Source organism: Austrofundulus limnaeus, unplaced genomic scaffold (assembly GCF_001266775.1).
Source record: "Austrofundulus limnaeus strain Quisiro unplaced genomic scaffold, Austrofundulus_limnaeus-1.0 Scaffold444, whole genome shotgun sequence".
Classification (NCBI taxonomy): domain Eukaryota; kingdom Metazoa; phylum Chordata; class Actinopteri; order Cyprinodontiformes; family Rivulidae; genus Austrofundulus; species Austrofundulus limnaeus.
Genome location: NW_013952846.1, coordinates 23,608 through 38,660, shown reverse-complemented (window position 1 = coordinate 38,660; position 15,053 = coordinate 23,608). Strand labels below are relative to the sequence as shown.

General features: G+C 36.4%; 1 protein-coding gene across 2 annotated transcripts in view; it reads left to right on the top strand.

The window, feature by feature from the left end:
• Window positions 1-15,053, top strand: part of LOC106529451 (eukaryotic peptide chain release factor GTP-binding subunit ERF3A) — a 25,824-nt gene that overhangs the window by 5,306 nt on the left and 5,465 nt on the right. For both annotated transcript variants that reach the window (XM_014024883.1, XM_014024882.1), the window contains 8 exons: window positions 2,919-3,161; window positions 3,562-3,595; window positions 4,830-4,907; window positions 7,322-7,502; window positions 11,127-11,281; window positions 12,794-12,934; window positions 13,230-13,323; window positions 13,404-13,484. In XM_014024883.1, coding sequence (XP_013880337.1) covers window positions 2,919-3,161; window positions 3,562-3,595; window positions 4,830-4,907; window positions 7,322-7,502; window positions 11,127-11,281; window positions 12,794-12,934; window positions 13,230-13,323; window positions 13,404-13,484 — 1,007 coding nt within the window. The remainder of the gene's footprint in view (window positions 1-2,918; window positions 3,162-3,561; window positions 3,596-4,829; window positions 4,908-7,321; window positions 7,503-11,126; window positions 11,282-12,793; window positions 12,935-13,229; window positions 13,324-13,403; window positions 13,485-15,053) is intronic.

Below are 15,053 nucleotides of genomic sequence, written 5' to 3'. Positions count from 1 at the left end.
AATGAATTATAGTAAACTTTGTATACAGAACAATATAGTCTGCTTATTAAATTACATTTGTATTGAGACTTATTCAATAAAATAAATAGCTTCAACATATTTTTGGATACTCTTTCATGAATAGTGTTGCTAGCTAGTAGGGCTGCACATTATTGGAAAAAAAACTGACATTGCAATTTTTTTCTAACTCTGCAATCTGCATTGCAGTATAAAAAAATACAGGAATTTTCCACAATAGACTTAAATAACACTTTAAGTTATGTTGCCATCATGTTGAAGATGTACCTGCACTGATCCTTCCTCTTTTTGTGCAGTATGTTTTTGTCTGTATTTGAGAGTTATGCATATATTTTATTKCTTACTTTTATTGTGGCGAGACCTGAATACATGTTTCCTTCAGTCATGTGCAAACATGAATTGTGTTATCCCATCTAACATGTTGCCCCTGTGTCGAGCTTGGTTTATGTTTTTGTCATGCTTTAATATTAGCATTAATGCTAAACTGTATTTTGCAACTTTTTCCTCCTTTTGCATCAAGACCCTCATCGTCTTCCTCCACAACTCAGAAATTCAGCCAACACTTCTTTGAATAATGTCCCAGACACTTTATGACAAAATTAAAGTTTGTTTTTGTTTGTTWTTTACATGCAGCGCCCATAGCTGCTGCAGCARTGGTGGAAGCGGCTGTGAGCGTTGTCAAAATAAAACTATTTATTGACTTGTGCTTTACTCGTTGATTTAATTTGCCTCCTACATTGCAGGATCTGCCTTGTGACTATTGAGCACAYGAACATTGCGATGACGWTGCTCAAACTGTACATCGTACAGCCTTACTAGCTAGTCTCCCAGTACTGGTTTTCTTTGAACTATTTTCTTCTTAGTTACAGTCACCTTCATTCTCTTTATATTCATGGTGAAATTAATTTCTAAAATGAAATACCAGAGAAGTAGAAATGATTAGCGAAATGAAGCGAATGAAGAAAGGAGTCTAGCTAGAGTAATTGGGAACAAAACTATTACTGGTACTTYGTTGAACCAGCTTAGATAAGGAATCAGTTTATGTTGATTTTATACATGTGACCTACATGAAATGTGCTCAGGGATATTAAATATCTTGAGTTTGCAATTCTGAGTTGAATGTTTGACCAATAAACAACTGAGAACTTGGTCTTGCAGTAGATTAGCATCAGCCTATCTTTGTTTAGTCTGTCTTGTTGCCACATTTATTGGGAGTGTTTTATTATCACATCAAACACATGGTCTTTTGAGTTGGATAACACCACAAAATATTCAGAATCATTGTAAAGAAGCTCACCATTAATGCACAACTCAGTATTTGTTGAGATATTTGCTCTTAATATTGTTATGATCATCGTAAAATATCTTGTGGTTWTAGCAAAGCAACTGTTATAGGTTAAAAAATTCAGTATCTGTTGACATTTGTAACAGAGCTGCTTTGCAAGTGTTGAGTCACTACATCACACGGTTTAAATGTAGGGTTTGTTTTGCACTTGTTTGTAACCACTGTTGCTGTTGGAATAATGAAACCCAGAACTGGTAAAAACATCACAGTAACATAAGTTGAGCCAGGACCAGCCATCAGAGATTCAAAGATTGACTGTAAGTCTTTTAAAGCAGGTTAGCTCTGAGAAAATACCAGTTCTGCAACTTTAAGTGAATAATATTTGCAATTATTCTTCAGTTAGTTTCTACAGGAGTTCTTGTTTTTAGTAGTTTGAGCCARGATTGTAGTATGCTATAACCACTTCTTCAGCTTTACATCACAGTTCAGCAAATGATTGGTAATGACCTTTTATAACTTGTAATATATAGATGCTTACATTTCTTGATCCTGAGTATCAACAGAGGTACTTAAACCAAAGTTTGAGAACCACCAATTTCAAATATGTAAAACAAATTGTGACAGTGACTACTAGCAAGAAGCAGACATTGTTTTTTACATAAACATTCATTTAAAACCCAAAGACTCTGAATTTTTTTGCAAACTACTGTACAAGGTTTACTTTTTGGTGTCACTTGATGTTAAACAGCTACCAATTCTGCTGTTTGCTGAAATAAAAAGGTTAAGAACAGAGAACAAACTTATTAATACTCTTATTAGTTGCTCAAGTGAGGAGCAATGACATTTTTGCACGTTTTTGTTTCATCTCTGAATGTATATACTTCTTTGTACAGTTAAAAAAAAGCCTCATAAATCACACTAAAGACTTTAATGAAACTCAGAATGTAATCATTGGATAAATATCTACAACTGATTAACTTTTGTAGTCCAGCTGATTTAACATAGCCACTGCATGAAAGTGACTTTAGCAAACACAAAAATGGATAATTTACAGAACTTTGAGATAAAATTTTGTGGTGTGGTACGTAGCTGAGACTGCCCTCTAACTGAACTGATAATTCAAGATCAGTGTTGAGTCTCCCAAAGTAATAATTCTTTGTACATCTACAGCTTAGAACTTTTGTGCTCATATTAAATCAAGATGGCTACTACAGCCAAGTGATCTTAGAAAGCACAGAAAAAGCTAAATGTTATTTATGCATAACCTTTATTGCAAATGAGACAATTGTCTTAATGAGCTTAACATGTATAAATGGGGGGATTACTAAATTTACAGATGTTGAGCTATAATTCAGGGTGGTGGTAGTTGAGCATGGTTCCCAACATGTGCTTTGAGTGCAATATCTTTGTGAACTCTGGCATGATTGATGTTCCTTCAAGAAATGCTTGGCCGTTAACTTTTATTTTAAAATTCAAAGTAATTTATTCACTATTGTTGCGTTTTTAACCTTTTAATGAAATCGCTTAGACACGCCAAACTTTTTTTTACTTGTGTTGGTAAAACCTTATATTCTTAACATTACCCAATGATATGCTGTGTTTTGTCATTTTGAAGTTCCTGTAGAGAACGGCGATGCCGAGATGACAGCAGACGAGCCGTGGGACCAGAAAGAAGCAGAGCCAAACGAGGAGGAGCCGGGAGGCGTGGACCGAGGGCYCGTGGAGTCTTCATCAACTGAAGAGATGGCTCCAGAGATTATGGAGGAGGAAGAAGAAATACTTGTGCCAAAGATTCCACCTGTCCAACCAGACGCTCCCAAAAAGGAACACATCAATGTTGTGTTCATCGGACATGTAGGTCAGTGATTACACCTGTCAGGTGAATTTTTGTGTTGAAGATGCATTCATCCAAAATAATTATAAMAAACATGTTCCACTGAACACTGTGTTCACCAGTAAGCTTTGCTGCTTTCCGTAAGAATCCATGTGTGTATCTGCTGAAGTAATGTACAAGTAGAGATGAACTCATTACCAAGTTAAAAAATTGCTGACATAATACGCTGTACTGTTGAGAGTTCTCAACCATGTCACTCAGTTGAGGTTAATGTAGGAATAATAAAAAAAAATTGAGATGGATTTTTGTTGTCCTAACTTGTCCGGCTCCAWAGCCACTCATGAATTCTGCTGAACTGACTCACATCTCTGAAGCCAACTGAAAAGGTTTAGATATAAACTTTCTGGATTTTGCTTTCTCCCAGATGCTGGAAAGTCTACAATTGGAGGACAAATTATGTAAGTTTTAGTTTACAATTTGTGAGTTATTCATTAAAGTTCTATTGTCGGGTATTTAATAGGGCTGTGTATTGGCAAGAATTTGGTGATACGATACATATCATGACAGAGGGCTCACGATACGATATATCCCGATATATTGCGATACTGTAAGCAAGGTGATATATTGCGATTTTTTGGTCCAAAAGTTCTATTAAATAAAAACCTCTTAGTGGAAAAAAAAAAGTAAAACCAAAATTCATTGTCTCAGAAAATTCTAATATTACATAGACATACTTTTGATACATTTAGCTGTGTTCTGCTTTGTATGTRTTTTATTTTATTTGTTTCATATTTCATCTATGTTTTCAATTATTATACTAAATTTGCCAATAAATAGTTTGAAAATATATTTTTTGCAGCTTTTAGTTTTTAATATTAATTTACAATATGGTCACCCAACACTTAACAATAGCGTTTATGTTGTCATAAAGTTCAGTAAACAGATGATATGAAGCTGCTGCACACACAGTTTCTGGGATCAGCTGACCTGCATCCAGAACATAATTTGTGTAACTGTGGGTCGAACAGCAGGGCAGGTCCCGAAGAAAACCAGTTAAGAAATTGAGAAGCTAAACGAGTTAAACCGTTTTTGAAGCGAACACAGCAGGATAAAGTACATGGACTTTGATGTGATCATCAGCCGGACATTAAGAGCAACAGACAGAATTTTATGTCACGGGGGGAGTGCCGAGCTCGCTCGAGGTGATAGACGCATGCGCTATATGCATAACGTGAAAACTGACTGCAGTTGGAAAAAAGCACACAAAACACTTAATTTGGCTTAAAATACAGACATTCTGATACATAAGTAACTGTTTGTAACCTTAACTCAGCTTAGAAGGCAGAGGGTGTCGTTCTTTTCCGCTCAGATTCAGCTATCGGAGCATGAAGCTAATGTTTGCTCGCAATGCTAATGCTACCCTTACTCTCTGGCGCTCAAGCTGTGGAGGAGCCAAGTGGCTGGCTCACTGCTGCCAACTAGTGGTCAGAGGCTGAACTACAACATAAAAATGAACGGCTGGCAGGAAAGTTGACATTTTAAACCTTAATTAAAAATCGATACAGGGCTTTAGAACATCGATACAGTATCGGGAAATGAAATATCGCGATATTTCAGTGTATCGATATTTTCTTACACCCATAGTATTTAATATGTGCATTGTATTGACACATTGTCCTCACACTCCAACAGGTATCTAACGGGCATGGTGGACAAAAGAACCTTAGAGAAGTACGAGAGAGAAGCAAAGGAGAAGAACAGAGAAACCTGGTGAGTAGACACATTGCTGTCTGAGCCTTTTGTAACRTTACCCGTGTATTTAATTCTGTTCTATCACACGTGACCCATCCTGTATGGTGCAGGAGACATCAAAGCCAATACACCATCACTCCCTGCTCCTGCATTGGGCCCTGACCAGGTGGAGCTTTCATTTTCAGCCACAGTAGATGGGCCTACTAGCCAATCAGAGTTGGGATTGGAGTGGGCCTTGGGTCTTAGAAAATATTGATTTAGATCCAGCAGTYGTTCCGTGTGCTGTTTGTCACCGTTTCCCATATTGGGAAGGCGCACCAAGCATAGAACAAGTTTATGAAGCCAGAAGACACAAAGATGTCTGTAAAAAATAAAATAAACTGCTGATGTTGTGAATGTGCTGCAGGAGCAATAGGCAGACAGTGAAGTGRTTAATTGAAATGCAGGGATAGATTACTGATTCCTAAATGGGCCTACMAGGCCCAGGGGCCCTTGGATCCCTGGCTTTAGGGTGTAGAAACCCTCTTTTGAAATCCTAGCTAAAAGCATGCCTCCTGGTACTTTTGTATCTTTCCACTATTTTTGTATTAAGGATTAATACATTCAGACTAATATCCTTAACAYATCAGACCTGCGTGGTAGTGCGCCGCACACTGCCTGTTTGATTCTCTCAGGTGTTTGTTGCTTTATTTCTTGAAATCAAACCATATGACTCTATAAACATTTATTTGTATGATCAAGATTAATGCAATGGTATTTCTCAGTTTAACATTTTATCTAAACCYCTCTGTGTTCYCTCTCAATGTTRGTGTCAAGTGTTTGCATTTTAACAWAAATATGCAAATTTCAATTCTAAAGCAGGTAGTAGCAAAATAAAGTAGTTTTTTTCTGTATTACATTGCTTTGAGGTTACTGTGCTGTGATAAATGTAATTCCATAAACGATTAAATATGAAAAAATTGTGTTAAATGATTAAATCTTTAAAATATTGTTTTGAGTGAAATAGTCATTTTTAAGGCAGAAATCTATCAGTCTGGCAAATATAAATGGCATTTTTTTTATTATTTTTGTGCTGTGGAAAGGACTAGCTGTGCTACAGTTAGAGATGCACTGATTCTCTTTTTGGGCCGGTACCAGTTTCTAGTTTTTGAATAATTTTGACGTGCTTCTACCAATTTTTCTTTCAATGCACTAACCCATACGGTCTTATGTATTCAAGATTATCTGCTGTTATAAAACAAATACATCCTARAAAAACCTTCTACACTGACGACATAAACTGTTGCCAAGTAAAGAGTAGCTATTTGCTGTTGTAAAATTTAGTAGATCACATCATTATCTAATTTACAAATGTTTCATTGTGATCCAGGCTGTTGGAGAAATAAATATCAATGTTGGAGAGATAAAAAGTGAGCAAAAACTACTATTGAGCTTAATCATTTTTTTGTCTAGACCTACATAATTTTTTTCTGTACAATTTCTTGTAAAAAATCTAATTTAAGATTTACTTTTGTATTCAGGCACTAGCTGGAACATTATAATCTAGAACAGTCAGTTTTTTTTTCTATATTGAGGTTTATGTGCTCTTCTATCTGTGATTCTTGACAGATGAATAAACAAACCCCTGTAATGTKGTGTGAAATTGCTCAAAGCAAATGYTATCTTGTTGAACACCCCATTCCCTCCCCTCCCAAGGCCAGAAACATGAGGAAAACTCTGAGCACTTTAACACACAGGTGCATTTCTACAACTGGTGTTTCCAGCCATCAGGATGTAGCTCCTGCTACAACAACCAAAAGTGGCCGAAAATAAATTGGGATTTATCTTGTAACATTTTAATTGAAATGTGTTTAAACAAAGAATAAGAGGAAATCAGAATAAAGCTGGTGGAGAATAAATCTTGACAAGATAACAAAACACCAGCACATCATCATCCAACATAGGCCCGGTTTCTGTTCAAAAAGTCAARTCTAACATTTATTCACTGAAAATGTAGCAGACAGTCAACCTGTTTAACTTCATAGAGTGCATTTAGCAGCTTAAAATAACTTAACAGTGGTTTTGTCTTCTCAGCTCCTCACAGCCTCTCTTCTTTGAAGCCAATAAATCCTTGCAGAGCGTACCGATCATTCTTTACCATCAACTAGCTTTAAGTATTTTAGATCATGTCAGCTTTTGAAATCTTTATAAAACACTGCTGCAGCTGTAACACTGCTCTACAGCCTGTCCAGTGGTTTTTTCTAGCTCAAAGGCAAGTCTGATGCGTATCTTTCAAAATCTTATCAGTTTTGCTTATTTGACAAAAAAAAAGTCAGAATTTGAAAATCAGTGGGTAATTTCTTTAAATGTAAATGTTTCGTATGTGTTGCTGTACACACCAAACCTTAGAAACTACCCTAGCCAGTATTAACACCATCTCTTTATCTCTTTAGGTATCTTTCTTGGGCGTTGGACACCAATCAAGAGGAAAGGGACAAAGGCAAGACAGTGGAGGTGGGCCGAGCATACTTTGAGACTGAGAAAAARCACTTTACTATCTTAGATGCTCCAGGCCACAAAAGCTTTGTCCCCAACATGATCGGAGGTGCATCACAAGCAGACCTGGCTGTTCTGGTGAGTAGCATGACATCATYTCAGTGTTCAGCAGTTTGAGAGTGTTTAAGAGAGGAATGTAACTCATTATGATCATTTTCGATTTATTTTATTATATTTTTTAACAAAATGAATTGTAGCCATTTTATAACCAAAGGTTTTTTTAAATCAGGATTTTTGCCCTTATACAAACTGTCTGAAATCTTAGTAACAGAATATTACTTGAACATAAAAATGTTGTCACAAATCTTTTTATGACCAAAAGTTATCGAGTATCAAACTGAATTTTTCTTAACCGTTTAACACCTATTGCTCCAAATTTCTATATTTTTTTGTTGTTGCTTATTTTAACTGCAGAAAAATCCTGCGAGTAAATATTTTTGCAAATTATTTTAATAACAATTAAAAAATTTTAATCTTGCCATTATTTACTATTTACTTTCTGTTAATCATTCTCTAAAAGGCATACCAGCCATACCACCCTGAACACACCAGATCTCATCTGATCTTGGAAACTAAGCAGGGTCAAACCTGGTTAGTCCTTGGATGGGAGGCTACTTGGGAATACTATGTGCAGAGTTGCACATAAGCGATGKGAAGGTGCGCATGCGCGGTCAAAAAAGGAAAAGCGCACCAGATGGAAAGGCATAAAGCTCACTTGCRTACCTAAGATTGTACCTGATTGTCTGTCAAAACAACAGCTAGCAGGGCTCTAGGGTGCAACCAGTTTGGTTGCAAATGCGACCTGATTTCTTAAAAAAATAAAATAAATCCAGCCGCACTGCTGTGACTGGATCATTGTTCGGTGCTCACCAAGCCCCTAAGGACAGCGGGACCCTRATAYAAGGATTAAAAGKACACTGCCTTCAAAAAATCGGACSAAGTCCAGAGCCATTTTATCCAATCAAAGCAGAGCAGGGCGGGACTTTCAGTGAGAGCATTTTTCAGCAGAGACAGGTTGAAGCAGCGGGTCGAGCAGCGGCTGCAGCAATCAGTCCTGACATCTCCTCCTGCACTTTGCTCCTGAACTACCAGAGACTTTGGTCTGTAAAACCTAACTTTATATTAAATACATGTTCAGAGCGTTGTTATCGAACAGATCTGTCCAATTCTATGTAAGTGACTAAACTCTCCTCCTCCTGATGAGAGACTGCTGTGAGAGGAGCACGTTGCTGCGTGCGCAGGCTGAGTCTTTCTGTGAGATTCACTGTTTGTGTTCTTCTAATTAAACCACATTAACTAACAGAACATTTGTTTGCCCCATATTAAAGCAAAGATGATTCTCGAACACCCCCGTCAAAAAAATTATATATATTAAAAAAATAWAAACAACTTGCCATGTTCTCTAGGTGAAAGAGTTTTAAATTATTTTAATTTATCATAAAGATCCACAAATTTCATTCACAACTTTATAAAAAAAAACAAGGTTTTTGATGTAAACTTGTTTATATTTAGGACCATACTGTGACACAGTTTTTCTGGGATAAATGTAATTTATTAAACAATCAARTACGAAGAATAAATGATTACATGAGCTGAAACCATCTAAATAATATAATATTTTTGAAGAAAATAGTCTTTTAAAAAATAAATCAGTCTAACAAATAAAACATTTGTATGTTTTAAGTTATTTTGCTCTGTGTGAAAGACAGATATTTACTGCTTGGATTGAAGAGTGTGGAAGGCTGCTTTAACCAAGGCTGAAGATGCAGAAGACCAAACAGGAGCTGTCCATCTGAGGAACATGTGTAGTCTAAAAGACATTTAACCATGAAATGTTGAGTTTGTGATGTTTATATGACATACACCCAGCCCCTCGGCCACTTAGGAAGTTTAAAAAATTTATGTAGAGTAAAAGAATAAATTAAAAAACTTGTTGAACTGATTTGGCACGATGTCCTGAGACGTTGCAGCTGACAGCAGTCATGAAACAGAACAGGGGGACGTTAGATGCCCTGACACCCCTATAGATAAATGTGTTAAATGAGTGAAGGAAAATATGAGCACCAAGCAACAACCCTAGRTTCTCCCCTGAGAACCAGACCAAAHATTTTATGTGCAACCCTGGCTATGTGCCAATGTAGAAGTTGCGCCCGCATTGGAAAAATTAGCAAGAAAAAACCTTTGACCATATTAGGTCATAGGTTGCCTTCTAAAAGGATGCAAAAAAAACAGTTAAAAGCATGTATTATTTTATTAAAATGAGTAAAAATAAAAAAATACATTTGTTTTTAGAGATTTAGTGAGCAAAAAGTCTGATGTATACAATAAAATTATTTGACATAAAAATGTGAGCTTGAGAGTATAAAAAATATTTACAGTAAAACATTTAGAACTTTGCTTTTAAAAAACATCAGACATCAGCCTCTGTTTCATTCTTCCATCATGGATGATGTGGTGAGCAGCTTCTGTCTCTCAGCATCACCATGGCCCCTCTCTCTCAAGCACTGTCTGGCTTCTATCTCTCCCTCTCGCTGCTTTAGRTCATGTCAGCCTTCTGGAAAATCAGAAGTTGGCACAGCTTCTTAACTTTCAGAAACGTTGAAATTTCTCAGATTGTGCAAACTGTTGAAAAGTTATAGTACTTTATAGACCTGAAAAAATGTGTCAGCRGGGRCAAGATCGACAGCTCGACATCGATYCATAAAAATGACTGAACTGATTCAMATTTTAAGCAGTTATAACTGATTATTAATCAATTCTCAAYTAGTTTTTACATCCCTAGTTTTAGAAAATAACACCCTCACACAGTGTATTAAATCTGCTTTTTTGTGAAATTATTAAGGATGTTTCAACAAAAAATGCAAGTTATGAGACCTGTACACCTGTTCCCCTATGTTTTTTGTCACGTGTGACTCTTGAATGGGTTTTCTTAAATGTAATTTCATTGTGCTCCGTTCAATAAAGGCATCATCAATCAATCAATCAAAAGTAATTACATTATTGGTAACCTTACTGGTTCTGATCAATAAATGGACTGTACTTATAGTGCCTTTCWACCTAACCAAGATACTCAAAGCAATTTACACTACAATCTGTGCCATTATTTACCCATTCACACATTCATTCAGCACTCTGTGTTTCCCCTGAAAGCTAATTTGGATARATCATTCAGTAGAGACTAATCAGGACTTTAAATCACATTTTCACACTAGAGATGGTGTACAAGTAATTGATATCTGAAAACTGGGTAAAGGTTGGACAGAACTGTAAAAGACGTAGAAATCTATATTGGACCACAAAACCAGAATTGTTGTATTTTTTCTAATTTGGATTCCAATTTGGAATGTGCCAATTTTTTTTATTATATTTTTTACATTTAAAGTTTTAACTCCAGTGGTTTGGTGGAAACTATGACCATGTTTTGAATATTTGAAGAAAATTTTCTTACTGACAAATTCAGACTGTTTTGCTTGAAACATCTCTTATTCCAGTGTGAATAAAAACATGGGTTTGTGATTTAAAAATCATTGCATTATATTCTTCTTTTTTTTTTTTTTTTTTCATTTGATTTTTGTTTCTGTTAAACAAATATCCACAGAACAAATATATTTAAGGTCACTTGGTTAGAATATATTTTCTGTATTTTAAATTACAAGCATTCTGTATGTAATAACACTAACATCTTACATGTTGTTTCTTTAGGTGATCTCTGCCAGGAAAGGTGAGTTTGAAACTGGATTTGAGAAAGGTGGACAAACAAGAGAGCATGCCATGCTGGCAAAAACAGCCGGGGTCAAGCACCTGATTGTTCTGGTGAACAAAATGGATGATCCTACAGTCAACTGGAGCCTGGAAAGGTTGGTAGAAGGAAAATGTCAAGTGGTGCAGACCTGGAAATTAAAGGTGCCCTCTGCTAATTGCAGAGTTATTTGCTGTAAAGTAGTAAAAGGTGTGCCTACTGCTTTGTTGGCACCAAACTAATACAATAGAATTTAACATTTCTTTACTAATTCTTTAGATTAGATTAGATTAGATTAGATTAGATTAGATTAGATTAGATTAGATTAGATTAGATTAGATTAGATAGACCTTTATTGTCATTGTACAGAGCACAATGAAATTACAGTTCAGAACACCCATTCAGAAGAAGACAGAACATAACAAACAAAGGAGAACAGGTACTCTGTGTCATGCAGCCACAGACCCTGCACAGAGGAGGGATTATCTTCATGACGACATCATGAGGAGGTGCAACCCTGTGAAGAAAGTGGTTGTGGAGTGATAGGGGAGAGGCAACGATTTCAGGTTCATCATCACCTTAACCGTAAAGCCTGCATTTGCCTGAAAATATGGGACATGTCAACCCAAATATGGCCAGAACCAAATCAACAAACAATTCTGCATATTTAGAACAGAACCCACTTACCTTTAAGTTGTTTTAAAATGTTCTCAGATTTTTAGGGTCAGTAAAAATTGTGAAAACAAAACAACTGGGCTTAAATTATGAAATTTTTACTTATCTGAGGAGGTCTCTAAATTTAAACTAAAAGTATGTGAATGTATTCAGGCTTTTATAATGAAGGGGTGATGAAGTGTTTAGGGTGTCGAACTATTGTAATGGCTTGGAGGTGCTAAGGTGAATTCAAAATGTAGATGTGTTACATCACTCTACTGGAATGATTTTATCGTGTTACTTTGGTAGCAATGGATAGTTGGTAATTAGAGTCCCACCTACATTTGAAAAGCTGAAAGAATGACTTAGCTTTTTTTTTTTTACTTGACTAGAATAAACAAGCATGTGCACTGGGCTTGGGGGTGTCCATAAGAGTAAAATAAATGGCAATGGAAATTATGATGGATGATTTGGATAAAGACTCTGGTGAAAACATGTTACCTTGGTGCTATGGTGAAATAAAAATAGTCTTCATGTGTAGGGTTACCCAAGAAAGCTATTTAATGCTTTTAACAGGGAACCAAGTTTCCTCTGTAAACAACGAACAAACATACTAAACATTTACCCACATCAGTTAATATAAATATTGTCTTATACTAGGATTAGGTCAGATCCAATCAAAGTGGACAAGTGTATTTTATATGCTGTTTATTTGTGTGTGAGAAACTATAGTAAGTGTATGTTCAGAATACAAACACAATATAAATGTCAGTATGTGTATGTAAATGTCAATGAAAGGGAAATGCCCTACAAAGGGCTGTGCATAGCTTGAATGAGTTTATAAAGGCATGTGGACCATGTACTCTTAATAATACATAAAATTATCTATTGACCACTACTGGTGTAGATTTGGATGAGTTCATGTGCAACCTATTTTGAAAATGGCTAACATTGATTTCTGTGTCTGAATTTTTAGGTACGATGAGTGTAAAGAGAAATTAGTGCCATTTTTGAAAAAAGTTGGCTTCAACCCGAAGAAAGACATTCACTTCATGCCATGCTCTGGGCTAACAGGAGCTAACCTGAAGGAACCCACTGACATGTGCCCTTGGTACACGTAAGTGTTTGTGTGTGATGATAATAAAACAGAGTTTCTACAGTCTTAAACAGTAAAAGCTTTGATTTTTAGTGTGTTCCTGATAAATAAAGAAAAAAATACATTTGTTTTTATCTGATCTTACCTCTTAGAAATTCTTTCCTACAGTCGGTAGTTTTTTTCATGGTGTTTGAGGCAGGCGGATAATACCAGTCAGGAAAAGTGTAAAATTAGAAGATGGAACTTGAACAATGATTTAAAGCAATTATCACTTGTTTGCTCATTCTCAACCTTTTGTGTGTGTTTTATGTTGCAGAGGTCTACCATTCATTCCTCACTTGGACAGTTTGCCAAATTTCAACAGATCAAGTGACGGCCCTGTCAGATTGCCCATTGTTGATAAATACAAGGTAAGCCTTTTTTCATGCACCACTTGAAGCAAACATTTAACAATATGACTATTTTCTAAAAAGTTTCAATATCTCATTAGGACATGGGGACTGTTATTCTTGGCAAGCTCGAGTCAGGCACCATCAGTAAAGCCCAGCAGCTGGTCATGATGCCAAACCGGGTAAGAAAAATCATCTCTTCTTCCTGCTGCTTTAAGGGGAGGTATTATGGAGTTAAGTGTATATTCACACCAGCCCTGCTTAGTCCACTTTCATTGAACTCTAGTTTGTTTGCCTAGAAAATCCAGTTCATTTGATGCAGACCAAAAAAGCGAACGCTTGTTGAAAACATAAATTTTGTTTTGATTGAAGCGAACTCTGGCGCGGTTTGATTGCATGTGTGAATGCCAAGCAGCTCCGAAAGTAGGAAGCAGACTATAACGCAATAATAACAGTTATAAAGTTACTCATATCTTGTGAATACCTCGMTGGACATCTGTATAAGGTGGACATCACTGCTGTGAAGTTGGATGCACTCCTTCTCTGTGAACACTTCCTCACAAGGAGCCGTCTCAGCCACCTTTCTCCAGGGTTCGGCTTCATCTTCCACTCATGCTGAGCTCATTGTTGAAGACTATTAACAAATCCTATAACCACTAAAATCTGACGTCACTCCATGTTTACATTTTGTGAAGAACGAAGTTGCGCTCCGTGTCTTCTGAGGTTTTCATGTTTTCTTCAGTGGTTCTTGGTGCAGCGCCACCACAGGCGAGGGAGGGAACAGGTTCACAGAGTTTAGTTCTCTTGTCACAGTGCAGTGTGACTGTGAACRGCACTAACTGAAAATGTAAACACGTTACAATTTTGGTCCCCAATCGAACCGGGTCTACCTGACTATCAGGTGTAATTATGACCCAAGACCACACAGGTTTAGCTTAAAATTTTTAAGTGGTTATTAACTGAATAAAATAAGTTTATGCATTAACTTTAGTTCCTATTTCATACAAGGCCGTACTTGCTGTCTTGAACTGCTGCTGCTGTTCTAATGCCAACAAGTTGACATGTCTGAGATAAAACACAGGTGTGTTTCCTCTATCATCAACTATCTACCATTCCTTTCAGTGTGGCTGAGGAAGACTCTAAAGCTGATGCATCATCACTGCCCACTTCCCACATGGGGTTAATGACACACCAGTGATTCATTGACAGGGTGTCCTTAAAAAGTCTTAAATTTATGTATCTAAAATTAAGGGACTTAAAAATTCCTGAATTCATGTTCATTTGTGTTTTGTACTCCTTACATTTTCAAAAGACAAAAAGTGTTTTATTTCTATTTCACTTTGGTTTGTTTTCATTATAGCGTGTCATAGTTGAAAAGAAAGAAACTTGTCCAGATAAATCAAACCCCCTGGACAGAGTGAATTTAATTGTGATTGGATGAGAAATATAAATATTTACCATTCTGACATACTATTGGTTTATACTCGAYCCATCACAACTGCACGAGACAAATCACATCACACTCCAGCAGGACGTATCAGACGTATGTAGCCTAGTGTGACGATTGCTGTGGCAGAGATGTGTGGTTAAAAAAATTAGCCTAGTAGTACATCCCAAATTTTTCAACATTATGTAAACCTTCATTTTAATGCCTTTAAAAAAATGTTTTTTGGTTGGGTTGTGCACTATAGACACCCGTGGCATGGCCTAGCGTGCTAAGCTTGCTTACATTTGTGAACCATATTGTGACC